The 21,916-nt window shown below is 37.7% G+C and overlaps 1 protein-coding gene across 1 annotated transcript in view; it reads right to left on the minus strand.

Moving 5' to 3' along the window:
* Window positions 1–21,916, minus strand: part of PRKAR2B (protein kinase cAMP-dependent type II regulatory subunit beta) — an 86,377-nt gene that overhangs the window by 22,354 nt on the left and 42,107 nt on the right. Inside the window, exons 3-4 of the mRNA XM_006925366.3 lie at window positions 12,273–12,325; window positions 9,546–9,629 (exon numbers count right to left, since the gene is read on the minus strand). Coding sequence (XP_006925428.1) covers window positions 9,546–9,629; window positions 12,273–12,325 — 137 coding nt within the window. The remainder of the gene's footprint in view (window positions 1–9,545; window positions 9,630–12,272; window positions 12,326–21,916) is intronic.

Below are 21,916 nucleotides of genomic sequence, written 5' to 3' on the forward strand. Positions count from 1 at the left end.
GGTTGTTATTCCCTCCCCTTCCACATTTTACAGTTAATGTTCTTGTAGATTCTGGCCATTTCCTGTAGAGAAATCTGCTTTGATCATATTTGCTGTTCCTTTTTAAAAAAAAATTTATTTATTTAAATTAGTTTCAAGTATAAAGTACATTGGTTAGACATTTATATAGTTCATAAAACGGTCCCCCAATTGCCCCCTCCTTACCCTGGCCCTCTACCTAGCCATCATATTAATGCTAACTTCATTCCCTCTGCTGTGCTCCACATCCCCATGCCCAACTATCGACTACTAATTTGTACTTCTTTAATCCTTCGCCCAATTCTCCCAGCCCTCCAAACCCCCTCCCCTCTGTCCATCACCAATGCCTAATGACTGACTAGGTTGAGAATCTTTTCATGTGCTTAGTAGTCATTTGTGTATCTTCTTTGGAGAAATGTCTATTCCAATACTTTGCCCACTTTAAGTTGGGTCTTTTGTCTTTTTGTTCTTGAGTTTTAAGAGTTCTTAATATATTCTAGATACTAGGCCCTTATAATACATATGATTTGCAAACATTTTCTCCCATTCCATAGGCTGGCTTTTCACTTTTTTTTTTTATAATGTCCTTGCTTCACAAAATTTTTTATTTTTTACGAAGTCCAATTTATCTTTTATCTTTTTTTTTGTGTGTGGGTTTGGAAAAGAATTTTTTATTTTTATTTTTTTAATTAATTAATTAATTAATTAATTTTTATATGACATTGGTTAAAGAAATCTGGTAAGTTTTAGCTGTACATTTTTATAGTGACATATATATATGTTTGCATTGTGTTCATTGTGTTCACCTCCCATAGTTAGATTTCTTTCTCTCACCACATATTTGACCCTTTTTACCCTATCTACCTTCCTCTCTCCCTGCTCTAGTAACCACTAGTCTATTCTCCACGTCCATGAGTCTCTGTTTGTTGGAAAAAAATTTTTTAAATAATTTTTTATTTTTCAATTACAGATGGCATACAATATTATATTAGTTTCGGGTGTACACAATGGTGATTAGACATAAGTTATCAAGTGATCACTCTGATAAGTCTAGTACCCATCTAACACCATACATAGTTATTACAATATTTCTGACTATATTCCTTATGCTGTACTTTACATCCCCATGACTATTTTGTAACTACTAATTTGCACCTCTTAATCCCTTCCCCTTTCTTACCCATCCCTAATCCCGCTCCCATCTAGCATGCATCAAAATGTTCTCTATCCATGAGTTTGTTTCTGTTTTATTTTGTTCTTCGGTTTCCACATGTAAGTGAAATTATATGGCATTTATCTTTCTCTGTCTGACTTACTCCACTCAGCACAATACCCTCTAGGACCATTCCTGTTGTTGCAGATGCAAGATTTCATTCTTTTCTTTTTTTTATAGCTGAGTAATGTTCCATTGTATTTATGTATCCCCTTTATCTATTCAGCCACTGATGGACACTCAAGTTGTCTCCATATTTGGCTACTATAAATAATGCTGCAATGAACACATGGATCCACATGTCCTTCTGAAACAGTGTTTTGAGTTTCTTTGAAAAAAAATCAAAGTGGTATTACTAGTTCCTTCTTTGTCTCTTGTTATAGCCTTTAATGTCTATTTTATCTGGTACAAGTATTGCTTTTTTTTTTTTTTGTCTGTTTCCATTTTTATGAAATATCTTTTTCCATCCCTTTATTTTCAGTCTGTGTGTCTTTTGATCTGAAGTGAGTCTCTTGAAGGCAGTACATAAAAGGGTCTTGCTTTCTTATCCATTCAGCCACCCTATGTCTTTTAATTTGAGCATTTAATCCATTTACATTTAAAATAATTATTGATAGGTATGTAGTTACTGTCATTTTATTATTTATATTTCTTCTTCTTCCTCCTCCTTCTTCTCCTTCTCCTTCAAGAAGTCTCTCTAACATTTTTTAATACTGGTTTGGTGTTGATGAACTCCTTTAGCTTTTTCTTGTCTGAGAAGCTCTTTATCTGTCCTTTGAGTCTAAATGATAGCTTCACTGAGCAGAGTAATCTTGGTTGTAGCACCTGGCTTTTCATTACTTGGAATGTTTCATGCCAGTACCTTCTGGCCTGCAAGGTTTCTGTTGAAAAGTCAACTGACAGTCCTATGGGCATTCCCATGTAGATAACTAATGGCATTTATCTTGCTGCTTTCAAGATTCTTTGTCTTTATAATCTTTGGCATTTTAATTCTGATGCGTCTTGGTGGAGGCCTCTTTGGGTATATCATACAAGTACTTTCTGGGCTCATATGTCTATTTTCTTTTCACCAAATTAGGGAAGTTTTCCATAACTATTTCATCAAATAGTTTTTAAATTATTTGCTCTCTCTTCTCCTTCTAGTATCGCTATGATGCAAATATTGGAACCCTTGATGTTGTCCTAGAGGCCCCTTAAACTACCCTCATTTTCTGGGATTCGTTTTTCTTGGTGCTATTGTGATTGGGTGTTTTCTGCTACCTTGTCTTCTCAATCAATGATTTGATCTTCTGCTTCATTTAATCTACTGTTGATTCCCTCTAAGGTATTCTTCATTTCATGTATTGTATTCTTCATTTTTGACTGGTTCTTTATGTTTTCCAATTCCATTTTTATATTTCTTATCTCTTTGTTAAAGTTCTCACTGAGGTCATTGAGCATCCTTATAACTAGTGTTTTGAAGTCTATAATCAGTGCTTTGAACTCTACATCTGGTAGATTGTTTGTCTCCATTTTGTTTAGTTCTTTTTCTGGAGCTTTGTTCTGTTCTTTCATTTGGGACATGTTTCTCTGTCTCTCCATCAAACATCCTGTCTTTATTTCTATGTAATAGGTAGAGCTGCTGTGTCTTCCGGTCTTAGCAGAGTGGCCTTATGTAGGAAGTGTCTTGCGGGGCCCAGTAGTACAGTCTCCCTGGTCACCTAAGTCGGGTGCTCCAGGTGTGTCCCTTGTGTGGTTTGTGTGTGTGCCCTCCTGTTGTAGCTGAATCTTGGTTGCAGTTTGCACGTCAATGGGAGGAACTGACCCACAGGTTGATTGGTTGTGAAGATTGGCTGCTGAGGGGCTGACTCTATGGAGCAAGATTCACTTTAGCAGGGCTCTGGTGCCTGTCCAGTCTGCCCTTTGGGTATGTTGTCCCTGGATGTGACCCTGGGTGGTGCTCCAGCTGGGTCAAAGCCGGCCGCTGGCCATGCTGGCCCCAGGGCCTCCCGGGAAGGGCTCCACCACAGGCCAAATTCAGCCACAGCTGGTGCCCTGCCTGGAGCCACCTGGTATGAGCCACCAAGGAATCCACAGATGGATTGCTAGCCACCCTCACTGGGCTTGGAAGTGCCTCAAAAGGCCAAACAGCAAACCAACGCTGCTGCCGCTAGTGCCAAGCTTTGGGCTGCTCAGCATGAGATAGCACGCCGAGGCCAGATGCTACTTGTTTGTGAACCTTTGAGAGATTTTAGGAAAATCAGTAGCATGAGCCAAGACAGGCTGTTTGTATGGAATAACCACTGGAAACGGCTTGGGTGGGCCCAAAAGTTGGGTGGGTGAGATCTGAGGGAGTTACCAGGGCAAGGCGAGTGGTATTAGCTCTGGTTGATGGAGACTCAGATATAGCACCTGCCTTCATGTGCACACTTGGTTGAGGGAGGGCTCAACAAAGAAACAATGGTTTCTGTCAGCACTTCTGTTTAGGAAAAAGCTGCTCTTCCTGCTCTCGCTCTGAAGGCAGACAATTCAGTTCCTCCCATATGTCCCTTGTATCTTTTGAGCTGCTGCCACAGTGCTGGAGCTCAGAGCGAGTGAGTCCATCTGCAACTGAGTCTGTGCATGGGCCCTTTAAGAGAATATCTAGGTCTACTGCAGCCCTCTGTCTTACTCAGCCACAACCTCCACTGGATTTCACAGCCAGAAGTTGGGGATTTCTCTTCCCAGCACTGGAACCCTGGGCTGGGGAGTCTGGTGTGGGCCTGGGATGGCTCACTCCTCCAGGGAGACCTCTACAGCTGAGATATCCTTCCTGATTTTTAACTGCACATGCAGGTGTGGGACCAGCCAGGTCCTCATCTTTGCCATGCCTACTAGTCTCAAGGTGGCTTCTTTAGTATGTTCTTAGCTGCAGGACTTCTATTTAGCCAGACTTCAGGCAATTCTCAAATGATGGTTGTTCTATAGTTCAGTTGTAATTGTGATGTGGTTGTGAGAGGAAGCAAAGACAGTTTTTATCTACTCCACCATCTTGACTGGAAATTCTTTTTTCTTTTCTTCTACTTTTGGCATCTAAGAATTCATTGCTAAATCCAACGTCATGAAGAATAATCCTGTGTTTATAGTTTTAGAGCTTACATTTAGGTCTTTGATCCATCTTGAGTTAATTTTTGTATACAGTATGAAGTAGGAGTCCAACTTTTTCTTTTGTGTGTTGATATTTAGTTGTCCCAGCACCATTTGTGAAGACATAATTCTTTTCCCACTGAATAGTCTTGGCATTTTTGTCGAAATCAAATGGCCACAGACACAAGTTTGTTTCTGACTCTCAAGTCTATTCCACTGTTCTTCCCTATGCCAGTAACACTTTGTTTTGATTACTGTAGCTTTGTAGTAAAAGCTGTGAAGCTGGTAAGTGTGAGTCCTACAACTTGTTCTTTTTCAATATTATTTTGACCACTGCGACCCCCTCCTTGTTATATATACAGTTTTAACACATAAGACAATAGCAAAATGTTAATGTGTTTTCCTGGTTTAGCAAGCTTTATAATACATAACTGTAACCCATTTACACTTTTAAAATAAATTAGTACTGATAAAAATAATTTAAAAAATATGGAATCTATGAATATAGACATATTGTTAAGTAAAAATAAGAACTGAGCAGAATACTGGGTAGAATTTACTGCCACCAACGTTGAAAAACAATATACTTGTATATACATAGCATTACACTGCAAAAAGACACAGGCCAAAAGAATTAGGCTCCTGAGAAACTAGGTTGCTGGGAGACAGAGATGGAAGGGAGATTTCTGTTTACTGACTACTCTTTGTTCTTTTAGAATTTCATTCTTTTGTTCTTTTTGAATTTTTATAAATTGCATATGTATACTGATTTAAGATTTTTAGTTAACTAAAAAAAATCAAACTCTCCATTTAAACAGAGAATATAATATTTGCATCTTCATGTGAGCTAAGAAAAACTTTTGGGAGCATAATGGGGATGAGTTTATAGGAAGTGGTTTCCGTCCCTGCCCTGAGTCCCTGTGTGAGCTCTGGTACTGGTCTTTGAAACAGCAGCCAGGGCTGAAGATGACGGCAATGTGGCACTAAGATAGTGCTCTCTAGATGTGGTGCTAATTGACCCCACAGGGACCATTTTACTCAAATGAGTTCATGAACCAGGCGACAGATGGTCACCTATCAAAATCATGAAATTTGATTAAATGGTTTACTAATTTTTTTTTTGCTATTGTTTATATTTCAACTCTTTTAGGGCATATGGATAGGGAATATCAGCTTTATTGATTCGCTCTGGCTGCAAATGTCAAATGGAGAAAAAGATAAAAAATATTGCTATAGTTAATTTTTTTACCTTGGAATTAGCTGCATTTTAAAACATAATAAAGCTTAAGAATTCATACATGGATATATGAAAAAGTAATTCCTGATAAAATACAGAACAATTATTTCTTCTAGAACTTCTCTATGAGACAGGTATCTGTTCTAGTCCATCAAAATGTAATTTCCCTATAAATATGCACAGAATAAAAAGAACTTAGGAAATAGTTAATATGCAGAGGCTTATCACAATGACTGACAACTACTATAGGAAATCCACATCTTATTTTCCTACAGAATGCAAATTTGAGACTGAGCTCAGTAAAAGGGCTCTGATTCACTTTTAAAAATACCAATTTACTCTCCATTAATGAAAGAGCCTATCATATAGCTTAGGAAAATTATTTCATTTTGCCTCATACTAGAAATATTTCAGAAGAAAAATGGCCTACAGAGTCAAGCATTAAAATATTCATGAAAAGATTATCTTCAAAGAGGTTAATAATTATAAATGCTGTGCTCAATGTATGAATATACAGCACTCTAAGGAAAAATGTTCTGAGGCCTAGAATGTGCAAGATTTTTAAGCTAAACAAGTCAGGAAATTCAAATGAGACAGACAGAAAGCCAAGATCATTCTTCTTGCTAGTTTGTAACTATTGCTTCATTTTCCTCCTTCAAGTCTTCTCATTTCAGGAAAAGGTATCACTTTCACAGTCATTCCAACTAGATACTGGGAATCATTCTAGACTCCTTCTGTCAAGTCCGAATTCATTTAGTCACCAAGTACCAACTTCTGCTAATCCTGAATATTTTGAGAAACCATCCCTTTTCCCACTTCCATAGCTGGGCCCATTTCTTTTCTCTGCATCATGGCATAGTTTCTTCACTGAGCTCCATTCCTTTGTTCTTACTTGTCACTCTCCCATCTTTAACTCAATGCTCTGCCACCACAGTGACTTAGGCACATCTGATTGTTATATTCTCTACTTAAAATGCTCCAATTGCGCCTGCCCACTGCATACAGTATGTGTCAAACGGTCCTTCAGAACACAGCACACATGTTTTCATGCCAACAACTGGATGTCTCCCCATTTAGACTCTAGTGATAACACTGTACTTTTCTACAACTGGCATTTCCTACTCACTTTCTGAGGCGCAGCTCAGGTGGCCTCTCCAGCCTTGTGAATCCTCAGATAAGCTAAGAGACCCTCATCCTTTCTAGTGCCCCGACCACATTATAACATTTATCATGTTTTACCACATTGCTTTGTATGCATATTTAAATCTCTCATTAAATTTTAAGTTCCAAGAGGACAAGAACCATGTCTAAGTGTTTCTGTGGCCTCCACCACCTTAGACAGGCTTTGGAACATGGTGAGTAGTCAAGGAATTGAACTGAAAGGAGATACTGTATCATAAGCAGATTATATGAGTTGAACATATAATTCAATTTAAATTGCATATGGATTATTGTAAAAAGTATACATCATGAATAAAAGCTATCTGAAGTATGAACTTAATCTAAAATCTTCAATCTGCCATATTTGGAGATAAATTTCTTATTCCAGGTGGTAATTTGCTGAGAAAAACTGATTTTTATATATTTATATTCTGCATGTTTCCTAGAAGGATTTGAGATAGTGAGGAAATAAGCCAAGGTGGTTTGAGCTCAAGCTCAATATAAGATCTTTTGGTAACAGCTATATAAATTCATTTGTTTCTTCTCTATAAAACATTCAATAATGGTAATTCATGAAGCTGATAATTTCATGAACTGGCTTTTTGGCTTTTAAGAAGTCTTCAATATATGTTATATTTTTATATATATGTATATATATAAAAAACCTTCAAAAGAGCAGTAAAAGAAGTCTAAAAAATTCCTATGTTTATAAAATAACCACTTTAATTAAGCAAAGATGCTCCTTGTTAGAGTATACTAGCAAGTTTTTAAATTGTTTTAAATGAAACCAAAATTTTCACAATGTTTTAAAAGAGTTAAAGTTGAAATGGCGAGAAAAATCAATTTAATCTAGAGGATGGAACAGAACAAACAGCATCTTAGAAAAGTATAAATGGCAGCTATTTCACTCATGCCTGTTTGTCACTTAGTGTATAAACACCAGAATATCACTGTTTAGTCACTGATGAAGCATTAAAATACTGGTTCAATTGAATAGGGAAATATGCAAACAAAATCATATGGTAGTATCAAAATACTGAACTAGAGCATTTTCACATCTGGCTCTACTTCTTGCTATTAAAAGTATGGTTGTGGGGCAGGAGCATCAACATCACGGGGGTGCTTGTGAGAAATGCAGACTCTCAGGCTCCACTACAGACCTACAGAACCAGAGTATGCATTTTTAACAACATCCGCTGATGAAATGGAGGCATATTTGAGAATCAATGGTTTTGGTGGCCTATGAAATTCTCCCATGTAAAGTTCGAATCAAAAAATAGAGAATCTTCTTAGTTAAAGCCTACATGTAAGAGTAAAACTAAGGATTAATTTTACAGCTCTCTTCTGTGTGAATCTGGAACAGGAGTTAAATTCTAATTTAGTTTAATTCCAACACCAAATTATTATCTTAGACAAACATACACACACACACACACACACACACACACACAAAGTTCTATCTTTCCAATAATTATTTGGACTCATACTGGTTGGAAAGCATGAGAGATCACATAGTTTAGTGTCCTTTATTTCACAGAATCATAACCATTCTAGATAATGAGATGTGAGATTATTTGGAAGCCCATCAAAAATTCACAAACTCCTTTTAGTCACTTATTCCACTATTTAATTCTACAAAGAAAATTTTCCACTCATAAACTAAATTCTTAAGTTTTCTATATTAATTCCATTTCTTACTCTTCCATTATTAGAGAGAACAATCAGCAATCTGATTCTTTATAGCTCCTGGTTTTGCAAACTCAAGGATAATTCTGGAGGACCTGGATCAAACTGAACAAAACTTGGAATGTGTGGTCCTAAAACAAGACCCCCAAAGTCACAAAATGTAATCCCTGTTCCTGGAGAACATGATATAAACGAATGGTACTAGAAACACAGCAGCTTTTAAAAATATCTCAGTGTATGATAAGACACCTAAATATTTTTAAATATTTGTAGAAGTATAGAAGACTTAGTATAATGCAGTATACTGCCCTCTTTATAAAAATGGCCTTTTAAAGAAAACCTCGTTTTAAAAAGAATGGGTCTACGATTTAATGTTTTCTTCTCTAGGACATCAATCTGAAAACTATAAAATGTTGAATTTGACCAAAAAAAAGTTGAAGTAAATTACAAAAGTTGACTTAGTTTTCACATTTGGAACATGGCAGCTGGGGTTCTTTCCCAAATGACCACACAGCAGTGGATAAGCATAATCTGTGATGACGGAAGCAGAACATTTAGGTCAAACTGCAGGGCAAAACTTGAACAGCAAGTTCAAACTAAGAGAGGGTGTTCTAGAAATACACCCAAAACCAAAGGCTAGAGATTTTCAAAATCCTTACAATGAACAAAAAATCTCCCCACTTTGAAAGCCAAGTAAAATGTTACTTTTAAAATATGTATAATGTAAGTTATATATTTGATATAGTTACTATTACTGGCTAGTGAGAGAGGCAATCCACCCTGGGCCCTGTACCTCCCTGCATATTCTAGCTGGAAATACAAAGAATGCAAGGTCCTAACTTCTCCTCACCTGGGCCATTTCTCAGGGTTATGTTTATAGCTAGTAACCTTGAGGGATGAGATAATGTCTTCCCCCAGACGAATGGCAGGCCTGCTTACACCTTATTCTAATAGCAGTGGACCTCCCAAGTTCGGTACAAACATATTCTTCCCTTATAACACAGCCCATTATGAATGCAGGAATCCATGACGGGTGACGTTAGCTTGTGGAGAGGTTAAATCCAAGACCCTGCACCGTTTTTCACACTGACACTAAAAAACCATTTCTATTGAGTTTTATCTCACCGGATCCAGGTTCTTAAACAGCAGGATGTCTTTGCAAGCCTCTTGTAATCGGTTCCTTTGATCATCAGTTTTTGGATGTATAATCTAAAAGGACACCAAATTAACAAACAATTAGTCTACTCTTCTTACTCATAAGAGATAAAATTTCCTAGTAGGATGTCAGAAGGAAGAACTTTGAGTGCTGAGGTTCACTTTAGGTGACTAGACACTTATAAGCCCACTAAGTAGGGGAAAGTAACACAATTTGTCCCAGGGAGGGAGCGCACATTGATCAATACGGAACTTAAGCATTTTTTCAAAAGAGTGTTCCCCCTACATTATTAGCAAGTTCACTTTGTAAAGGTCTGTGACTGGCCAATAACTAAAGATGCCATACAAAAGGACAACAGGTGACATCAGCTATGTTGAACATTTAGATGGCCTGTATTCTATTTAATATTCTTTATAATATTCTTGCTCTTTACCACTGAGTTTAATACTCTTTCAGGATGTATCTCTTTCCTTTACTCTTGATAAAGTCTCTAGAAGACAGCTAATTCTTACATGCATAGTGCATTAGATGCTGAATACATTTTTATGCATAATGTATGTAACTACCTCCACAGGGAGTAACTTTCCAAAGGGGGGCAACAATCGTGGCCTGCCACACCAAGAGTCTGGACCTCAGGAAAAATGAATAGTCCTGGTGTGCTCACTTTAGCTCAAAGAAAACCAGTGTCCTATAGTCTTATGAAACTTTCATTCCAGGAGGATGAAGACCAACAGAATGCTTTCTGTAACTGTGGCCTGCCAACTCCCCAGAGTCCTTTTTGACTAGCAGAAGGCTCAACTGACTTGGACCAAATGGTCTATTCTTTTATGAACATCAGCAGTTTATAACTATAAAATAAGTTGGACAGGCAAGAAACAGTCCTAAAGGCAGCAGGCATCGAGTTGATCTCCTGGAGACATATACACCACCTATTCCTATTCTAATGTTCACTCAAAGAGTGACCATGGGAGATGATGAGCTGGCACCTCACCTCTTCAATCAGCCAGCCCCACCACCAGAGCAACCAGAATCAGGGAGTGGTGAGTTTCGTGCCCAGGAATATATCAGAACTCACAACGGGAAATGAAAATTAGCAATTCGAACCCATCTCGGATATCTAACAATTAATGAAAATTACAGGCTCAAGAAGAATCGAGGAAATTTATAGTGTATGTGTACTATTTACGTGTATGCTATTTATGTACTACACAAAAATCTATTAGCCAGTTTTAAGAAAGTCACTGAAATTTTTCTATAAGGGTAAGGTAAATGCAAACTTTTTTTCACTATCTAATTAATATTCATCTCAAAATAGATTCTAAGATGACACATGAACAGAAAAAATAGATTCTGGTGCCTACAAATTCATTGTAGACAAGAAACTTCTACAATTTGGGTATTAACTAAATCATGCACCAAAATTCACTTCTCCCTACTTCAAGTAAGGAAGGCTAACATAATAAAACAAAACAAAAAGTTATTTATTACTTCATGAAATTCATCTAGAGCTTCAAGCAATAACAATCATGAGTGTCTGCCTGCTGAGAAGCTCTATCCTCAGAGAGAAAAGGTTTGGAACATCATTTCACCATTGTTGAAATAACTTTCTTGGCTCAAGATAGAGCTGCTGTGGTGCCAGAAGGGCATACCAAAATTTGGGTAACTCTTGTGTACCTGTAAATGATCTGCTTCATTAGAAATGCAGTATATCCAGTCAGCCAATCCCCAGAAGCTAAGCCAACTCTGAGCTCTACGGTAATTTCCTTGTTTCTTATTTATTTTTCTCCCTAACCCTGGTGCTGGGCATCTCCATGGTATGAGAGTGAAATGGGAGTTCCTTGAAGATCTTCTGGTCATATAAAGGCTCCTGATCTTGCTATTATTGAATTTTACATACATTTCAGGGAGCTTAATAATGTAATGATTTAGGGATGCAGTATCTGCTTTTCCATATAAAAGTCAATCTTACTAAAGAATTTTTCATAGCTACAGAAATAGATTTTTGTTTATATTTTTAAAGCCAATAGAAAAAGGGGGACTTTGCAAAGTACGTACTAAAAAAAAAAAAAAAGGGTAAATTATTACTTCCATTTCCAGGCACAGTAATCTCTAGTTTACTTTTTACTAAATAAATAATAGAAGAACAGAGCTAAAGGACACAGCTTACAAACTGCTTCAAAACAAACTGGACACATTTTTACAAAAATATTAGGACCTCCAAGAAGTCAGTTTCTGAGCAAAGTATTAAGACTCAAAGATTTTAAAAAATAACTGCAGTACTGACACTTTAAATGTAATTTTACTGTGATTTTTGTTTGTTTCACAGTAAGCTTCTGCTTTTATAAATTAGTAGGAGCAGAAGGCTCTTCCAATATTTTTCTTTACTAGAAATACTAAGAAAAATAAATTATCACTATGAAAAAGATGGCTAAGAACATTTTTCATCACCAGGCTGTATTTTGCAAAAGAAATAAAACCACGACTGCATTGAGTTTTTATGTTCATCTTTCCTTTTAGCCAAAGTAATTCTATAGAACTTGAAATAGAAGCTATCAGAGATTAGACTAAGAAAAGAAATGGTGAAAATAATTCCATATCTCCTGTTAACCTATATGCCTGTTAACATCCTTTCAATTATTATTTTCCTTATTCAACACCAGATAATTTAAAATTAACTTATTCAGTAAATTACATACCCTGGACTCTGCATCATCTTCTTCTTCATCAGGATTATAAGCTTCTGCACATACTATAAAAATAAAAATGGACATTTTAAAGACTCTTTTATCAAGAAACATACTACAATAAATATATCTTTAAAAATGAATAAACAAAAAGAGTACCATGCCAAAAAAAATAATAAATTCACCTTATCCAGGGCAAGCAATCTACCCCCAAAGCCGGTTTCTTATTCCAATATATACAGAATTTACTAAAATACAGGGCTGCACTTTTAGACATTGATAATTGCTTTTTGCTTTCTCTTATTCAGAGAAACATAGCTTAACCTCTTTCACCTTCACTTCCAAGCCCCAGAAATGTATAAGATCTAAAAATTCCCTAAAAGAACAGACACCAAAAAAGTCTTAAGTCTGCTATAAAATGATTAATTTAATCATCTAGTTAGGAGTAACTTTCATAAATTATCTATAACCCAATCTTCCAGGAGCAAATACTGCCATTAACATTTTGCATATTCCTTTCCAGTCTTTATTCTGAATTGAGTTCATACTGCATATGCAATTTTAAAACCTGCTTTTTTCATTTAACACTGTAAGAATTTCACATGCCATTTAAAACATTTTATAAATATTATTTTAAGGACTGCTGATTATTTAGCATAAGTTATAGTTAACTACTCCCCTAATACTAGACACTTAGCTGGCTTCTATTAAAACAACTCTGCAATAAACATCTTCATGCAGAAATATGCTGTAAGAATTATTCCCAAATGTTATTTTGGGGGGCTAAAAGATAGGAAAATTTTTAAGACATACTTATCACCAAGTTTCTTTCCAGAGATTCTGTACCCATCCACTGCTACAAAGAAGCCTCCTCTAAACTGCACAACAGAGTTGGATTTTATTGTTTAAAATCTTTGCCAATTTAGATCGGAAAAGTATTTAAATTTTTAAAAATTATTATTGAATTGGAATAATTTTCAAGCGTTTATAAGCTGACTAAATTTCCTTCTTTGTCCTCATGTATGAAGAATTTATTGATTTGGTTTCTTTTTGAATTATATTAATATGTTTCTTAACACCCCTCTGTCATATTTTTCACAATCATTTTATCCAGTTTGCTTTTTAACTATAAAGCTTTTACAGATTATGTATGTTTATTTTTAACATAGTGACATCAAGGAAGAATACTCCCCAATATGATTTAAACTCAAATGTTAAACATCACTAAAATACCACTGGGTTTTGAGCTTTAAAATTCCTTCTTTATTTGAAAATCTAAAGATATGTTACTTCTCTTTTGTTTCACTTTTATAAAAGTAGATCTTAAATTTACCCTTTATCCCATATGGACTTTATTCTACCACATATGTAGAAATTTAAAGAAGAGAGGATGGTTGAAGGGTTGGAAAATGTCTAAGAGCCTTAGGATGGAATGAAGATTATCATCATCATTAGTATTACTAACACCATTATTCTTATAAAACCTGACATTAGCTTTCTTTTCTCCAGGCATTTTTCTATGTACCTAAGCCAGCGAGTGATTCTTAACCAGGGCCAAATCTGCCCCCTAGAAGACATCTGCCAATGTCAGGAGACATTCTGATGATCACGACTACTGGGGCTTAGAAAGAAGCTTCCGGGAGAGGCCAAAGATGCTGCTAAACATCCTACGATGCTCTCCCACCCAACAAAGAATCAGTACCTGGCATGAGGACATCTACTTCTAAATAGTGCTGAGGTTGAGAAACCCTGACCTAGAGGATATTTTCTCATTTGCTCTCACAACAACCCTAAGATAGGTGTTATATCATCATTTGACATAGAGAGTGAATTCACCAGCATGATGCCTGGACTTCAGCCTTTTGTCTCAGAAATCTAACAGAAGGGGACCTGTGTCTCAGGGGTAGGCTCCCATTAAAAAACCTCAGTGATGCATATCTCTAGGATGCCAATTTAGTAACTAACTTTCTGAATCAAGCGGGGAATCAGCATGACCAGCCAGCTTTCTCCCTGCAGGAAGACCACAGAAAAAGCCAAATCATAATTTAAAGGTTGTTTGGTGAGAAGGAGATGGAAGGAAGAGTTTGTCAAATAAAATGAATGTTTAATGGCATCAGTCTGGGACAGTCTGAAGCATCCACATACACAATACAGATGGTCCTGCTAATGTGGCCCAGACACTTTGTGTTGGCTGCAACTCTCTTAAAGCATTGACATCTACTTCTAAAGCTGGGCTCTGTAACTTTCTGTTTCTGTGAATGACTAATCTCACAGGACTGCTACAAAATTTGCAAGGCTCAGTGCAAAATGAAAATACAGTGTCCATTTTCAAAGGTTAAGAATTTCAAGGGGGCAACAGCAGAACATTAAACCAAACTCAAGGCCTTTGTGAGTATGCGACCCATGAAATCAGCCCTACTTATAGGATCAATACCTTCAATGAGGTAATATAGTAGGTAAGATATTTGCTTTTTTAAGGCAGGGGTCGCCAACCCCCAGGTTGCAGACCCTACTGGTCTGATATCTGTTAGTAACCAGGATACAAAGCAGAAGGCAAGCAAGCAAAGCTTCATCTGTATTTGCAGCACTCCCCAGCACTAGCATCACCATCTCAGCTCCACCTCGGATCATCGGGCATTAGATTTTCATAGAAGCACTGGTCCCTGGTACCAAAAAGGTTGGAGACTGCTGCTTTAAGGTAACTTGTTATATATATCCTCTGACCTAGTAGCATTGACCTTAAATTTTAATTCACAGAGGAAAATCTTAACCCTGTACTTTCTAAGTTTTAAGTCCCTAAACTCTGACTAAAAATCATGAGGAGTAAGAGTCTATTATTTTTCTAAATAACTTACCAATTATCTCAGTATGATTTATTATTCAATACTCTCTTGATCTGTGAAATCTATTTTATCACATCTCTGTTTTTTGGTTATGGACTATCCATTTCATTGAACTATTTATTCAAAAGATTTAGTTTTTAGCATTTATGAACAACTGTTTTACTATGTTAAAATTCATTTACCATCTTCTATAGCCAAATCAAAAAACTTGCACTAAGTACCCTGCCATGGTGCCTCAGACCTCTTTATCTTCACTTACACTGTTTCCTCTGATTGGAACTTCCTCCACATCCTCCTTTTCCAGCCATCTCTTTTCTCCAACCCCAACTAAAAAGTCAGCTCAAGAGTCACATGTTGAAACTTTCACCTACATGGAGCCAATTTAGGAAACCCCACATCTGTGTTCCCTTTCTACTGTCCCAATATTGTGGGCTGAGATCATTATCATTACCATGCTTTACCAAAGACATTACAATCTTTTCACCCCTCCAGCATCTGACTTCGAGGACTTGAAGCCCTTCAAGGACTGACTCTGTGCTCTTGTTCATCTCTGTTATTTCCCTGGCACTGACTTGGCATGTTGCCTGGCTCAACACACCTTTTTCTGAATGAATGACTGACTGATGAACAAACGAGCTTCCAAGGGCTTTGAAGGCAGAGCTGATGTCTTTTTTTAAATAACTCCCAATAGTTTACCTGTATTATAGAATCTCAAACAAACACAAGCAGGATGAATGAATGAATAAAAAGTTGCTTTTTGTTAAAACGTCCTACACCATCTGCCCAAGAAACTGGAACAGAGAGGATAGTGAAAATAAGGACCTTTTGTCTTGTTCACCAAGGGGCCTGGCATAGACACTAGGAGCTCAATAAATATCTGTACAATGAATGAATGCATGAAAGGCTCTATGGTTGGATGAACCCTCAAATTAAAGTCTCAAGATAATGAGCTGCCTCATACTATTTCTGAAATGTATTTGCCCCATCCCTCCTAGGCAATCTGAAATTAAGCTTGAAACGATATGCTCCATTCTCTGCTTGGCAATTACACAGTAGTGAAGGACAGAGCCTTACTGTTTAAGTGAACCCTATATTGAGGTTTTGTTATGTTGTGCATATATGTATTTGAATAATACATTAGTCATGTAGAATGGTCCAAGAATTTAAGTAGATTCTCACTGTGCAAACAGTGTAATGTACACTGGTATATCCAGACACATGTCACAGTTTGTAGGACAGAACAGGAGAGTGAAATCTATACTGACTTTGCATCTTCTGGGGTTTGCCCTAAATTTCTTCTTGTAATTCTATAGATAGATAGATAGATAGATAGATAGATAGATAGATAGATAGATAGATAGATAGATAGATAGACCGACCGACCTACATGGGGTAATAAAGGTTCTTTTTCTCCTCCTGACATCGAATATGTATTATCTTTTCCAACACCACTTCAACTCTGACATCAACTAGGTGTCTAACAATTCAATTCAATTCCAAGACCACCCACGCAAAATTAGCTAGAGCCCAAAGTTAAAGGACTCGGTCCCACAAGACTGTCCTGCTTCAGAAGACAATCACAATTTCCGGGCTACCTATACTCTGACCACCCAGCGATAAATTGGAGGTTCCTACTATCTCCTTTTTCGATTCGATAATTCACTAGAATAACTCACAGAACTCAGGAAAGTGTTTTCCTTACTCTTATTGGTTTATTATAAAGGATACAACTCAAGAACAGCGAAAAGGAAGAGAAGCATAGATATGGGGAAGCAGAGAGCCTCTGTGCCCTCTCTGGTTTGCCACCCTCCAAAACCTTGATGTGTTCATCAATCTAGAAGCTCTCTGAACCCTGTCACTTAGGGCAGGGGTATCCAACCCCCCCCAGGCCACAAACCAGTACTGGTCCGTGGCCTGTTAGGTACTGGGCCATATGGCGGACCAGTGAGCAAAGCTTCATCTGTATTTGCAGCTGCTCCCCAGCGTTGGCCTCACCACCTCAGCTCCACCTCAGATCATCAGGTATTAGATTCTCATAGGAGCACCAGTCCTTGGAGCCAAAAAGGCTAGGGACCTTTTAGGGGGTTTTATGGAGGTTTCATCACACAGGCATGACTGATTAAATAACTGGGCATTTGTGATTAACTCAATCTCTAGCCCCTCTCTCCTCGTCCGAGGTTGGACCAAAAGTTCCAAGCTTCTAATCAAAGTTTGGTCTTTCTGGCAATCAGCCCCTGTTCTGCAGCTATCTAGAAGCTCCTTGCCAAGCATAACCTTGTTAGCATGCCAAAGAAACTTTATCACTCACGAGATTCCAAGGGTTTTAGAAGCTCTGTGCCAGCCACCCAAGACAAAGACCAAGTATCCTTCTTATACCACACCAACTCCCAGGGTCTTTCACAAAGTGCCCACTATACTTTGTTGGTAATGTATAAAAAATCAGTACAGTCAAAACAACTCTGCGCTGGGTAAGTTTACATAACCCAAGTTAGCTTTAACGAAGCTAACAAAATATAAAGGAACCAGACTGAACTCCACGAGCCACTAGGCCTCAGCACCTGGGCACAGAGTAGACCTTCAATAAATATTTGTCAAAATAGAATAAAAGGCAAAATGTGGCCTGTACAGAGACACTGTGTGGTTTAAAGGCCATTAGACAAGAAAAAACTTGACTTCTATAAACTATATAAAATTTACTTTTCCAGTGTTCTCACTATACTAAGGTTTTAGCATACTTAAGTTATAACCAGCTTAAAATAAAGGTATTCTAAAAGCACAGATATATTAGATAATATAGTTCTGATTTAATATGGTTAAACAGCTTATTGAAGTGGAAATGCCTTCCTACAAAGGGAAAAAATTTACCCTCTACGAATATTTAAAATGTGAGATGATACAGAGTAAAAGAATATTGCAGAACATAATTTTATCATTACATATTGTAAATAGTATAGAACTTTTTGTTTATATATTTTATATTACTTTAAATATTATATATAACTACATACTGTATATGAACCATTTGTTTTCTAGGCAATCATAGCCTAGAAAGCAAGGTAGAAATAGACTAATCAGCAATAATATTAGTGCCATGATGAAAGTATGTACAAAGCACTGTAGGAGCACAGAACAGAAAGGAGTGACCAGCTGCTTAGAGGACAGAAGGATTCACAGGACAAGAGAACTCCCTAAATAGTTAATGAAAAACAGGAAGAAGTTTACTGAGACAAGAGGTATTGTTTTGTTTCCTGCTGTATTCTTAACACTTAAAACAGTGTCACAGAGCAAATGTTAACAAAAATGTTTGAAGGAATGAATAGTTATGTTAGGTAGGGAGAAAAGAATTATCTTCTTTTGATCTTTAGACTTATGGATAATGCATCTGTCAGGATAGGCTGGCTTAAACTATCGTAACAAGCATCCCCAATCTTAGTGACTTAAAAAATAGAAGTTTACTTCTTGTTCACACTATGTCCATCTCAGGACAGGTGGTACTCTGCTCTATGTGGTCTTTACAAACGCTGCAGGCTAATGGAGCTGCCAACTAGTTCCCAAGACTGTGGCAAACTGCCCATTAGCTCCTCAAGGGGTTAAGACATGGCACCCCAAAACATGGCACGTTGGCATACTGACTATCTTAAGCGAAGGAGTCTGGGAAACCTGCAGAAGCAGGAAGATCACTCTGACCTCCCCCCACCTTGAGAGCAGGAGATCAATCTCCCATACCAGGAGGAAGGGAGACATCCTTATCACTAGAGACAGGGAATCTTGGGCTGAGAAGGATTCCATAAACCAACCTTATTACTTCTTCATTACTGACTTTTCCTCCCTTCCTCCCTCCCTCATTCCTTCCTCCCCTCCCTCTCCTCTCCCCTCCCCTCCCCTCTCCTCTTCCTCCCTCCCTCCCTCCCTCCCTTCCTTCCTTCTTTCCTTCTTTCCTTCCTTCCTTCCTCCCTCCTTCCCTTCCTTCCTTCCTTCCTTTCTTGTCTAAAAAGTATAAAAGCTTCCTGCTTTGATCACTTCTTCGGGTCCTCATTTTCTTGTGAAGGATCCCAAAGACATGTAAAAATTCAATAAAATGTGTATGCTTTTCTCCTGTTACTTTTTTTCCCCAGCTTTATTGAAATATAATAGACAGCTGCATGTATTTACATTGTACAATTCAATTTTTTTTCAATTATAGTTGATATGCAATAATATATTAGTCTCAGTTGTACAACATAGTGATTAGAGATCTATAGAACTCAGAAAGTGATTACCCCACTAAATCTAGTACTCCTCTCCCCTTTACATATTTATTACAACATTAACTATTTTCCTTATGCTACACTTTGTATCTCCATGTCTATTTTGTAACTATCCATTTGTACGTCTTAATCCCTTTGCCCCTTTTCACCGTTCCCTCAACCCCCCTCCTATTTAGTAGCCCTTAAAATATTCTCTGTATTTGAGTTTGTTGTTGTTGTTTATTTTTTTATATTCCACATGTAAATGAAATCATGCGGTATTTGTCTTTCTCTATCTGACCCATTTCATTCAGCGCAATAACCTCTAGGTCCATCAAGGCAATAACTTTTTCTATCCCCTTCCTTTTGGTCTGTCTTGTGTCTTTTAATATGAAATGAGTCTCTTATAGGCAGCATATGTAGGGTCTTCTTTCCTTATCCATTCAGCCACTCTGTCTTTTGATTGAAGCACTTAATTCTTTTCCATTAGAGGTAATTGTTGATAGAAATGTAGTTGTTACCATTCTTTATTCCTGTTTTTGATACATGTTTTCTCTTCTTTAAGAAGTCCCTCCAACACTTCCTATAACACTGGCTTGGCGTTGATAAATTCCTCTAGATTATTTTTGTCTGGGAAACTCTTTATCTGTCCTTCAACTATAAATGACAGCTTTGCTTAATAAAGTATTCTTGGTTGTAGATCCTGGGTTTTCATCATGTTGAATATTTCGTGCCAAGCCCTTCTGTCCTGCATAGTTTCTTTTGAGAAATCAGCTGCCAGTCTTATGGATGCTCCCTTGTAGGTAACTAACTGCTTTTCTCTTGCTGCTTTTAAGATTCTTTCTTTGTCTTTAACCTTTGGAATTTTAATTGATGTGGGCCTCTTTGAGTTCCTCTTTCTTGGGACTCTGTGAGCTTCCTGGGGTTTGATGTCTATTTCCTTCACCAGGTAAGGGAAGTTTTCCATCATTGTTTCTTCAAATAGCTCTTCAACATCTTGTTTTCCTTCAGGTACCCCTATGACATGGATAATTTACCTTTACTAGTGTCCCATATGCTCCTTAAATTATAATTATAGTCTTGGCTTTTTTCTTGCCATTTTGATTGAGTGTCTTTGGCTTCTCCACCCTCTATATTGGTGTTTCAATCCTCTTCTTTATTCACTCTGTTGATTCCCTCTAATATATTCTTCATCTCAGATAATGTGTTCTTTATTTCTGATTGGGTCCCTTTTGTAATTTCTATTTCCATTTTTATGTTTTTTATCTCTTTGTTAAAGTTCTTATAAATGCATCTACACTTCCTCTAAGTTCACTGACTATATTTATAAGCAGTGTTTTGAACTCTGCCTCTGTTAGACTGCTTGATTCCATTATTCCTGGATCTCTGTTCTGTTCTTTCATATGGTTTCTGCTTCTTTGTCTTCCCATTTTGGCTGCCTTTCTGTGCCTGTTTCTATGTCTTAAGCAAAGCTCCTAGGTCTCCCAGTCTTATTAATGTGGCTTTGTGTAGTAGGTGTCTGATAGCACAGTCCTGAGAGTTCAACTGCAATCCAATGTTAGCCCAATCCTGTGCCCCTCTGGGGCTACCTGTTAAGATTCAGCAAGCAATCCACAGATACTGAGCTTATAATCACCTCAAAAAACAACATCAGAAATCAAGGCCAACTGCCACTAGCTTGGCGCTACTCAGCAAGGAGTACCTGACTCACCAAGGACACACCTAGACGTGGCCTGGGTGGGGCTATGAACTGGGGGAGATGGAGTTTAAGAGAATCCTCTGGGAAGAGCGACCTCTGTCATCCAGTTTGATGATGTCTCAGCTGCATCCGTACACTGGGAGTGGGGAGGGCTCAACAGAGTAACAATGGATACAGCCCAGCACTTCCACCCAAGAGAGAACCTCACCTCTGGCCCTTGCTCCAACTCAGTGTCCTCCTGTAAGTCTCTGGTGCCCCCTAAGTAGCCAACCTGGAGCTGATGCTCAGAGTAAGCAGGTCTGTCACTGCGAAAGTCTGCTCACAGACATGGCCCCCTGTAAGAGGTGTCTACAGCTGCCAACTGTTGCTGCCTGTAGCCTCTGTACCACTCAGCTGCTTGGGACCGAGCAGCCTTGCATCTTCACCCCTACCTTCTACTGTTGCAGGGTGATTAATTATTTTTCTCCCTAGTTGTAGTGCTTCTGTTCATCTAAATCCCAGGTGTCTTTCCTTGTTATTTGCTCCTTGTTTCTATCATAACTTTGATTTGGTCGCAAGAGGGATGAACAGAGCCTTTATCATCTATGCCATTCTTTCCTGTCCCCCCGTTACTCTTATGTCAGTTTAATACTTAGGCCCAGCCAGAGACCCAAAGAGGGTACAGGAGAATTTTTCCTCCCCTAAACGTCTAAAGCTCCTGCCTACAAGTGATAGTTGTCACTTCTGCCAAAAAGGAATATATATATCACATTTCATAGGACAAGTGACACAGCCATTCCTAACTTCAAGGATATGGAGAAGTATAATCTCACCATGTGCGCAGAGGAGAGGAAACCAGAATATTGTAAAGAGCCCCAATGACCAAAAGAAACCACCTGACCGCCCTAA

This window comes from Pteropus alecto, unplaced genomic scaffold, assembly GCF_000325575.1.
Source record: "Pteropus alecto unplaced genomic scaffold, ASM32557v1 scaffold109, whole genome shotgun sequence".
Classification (NCBI taxonomy): domain Eukaryota; kingdom Metazoa; phylum Chordata; class Mammalia; order Chiroptera; family Pteropodidae; genus Pteropus; species Pteropus alecto.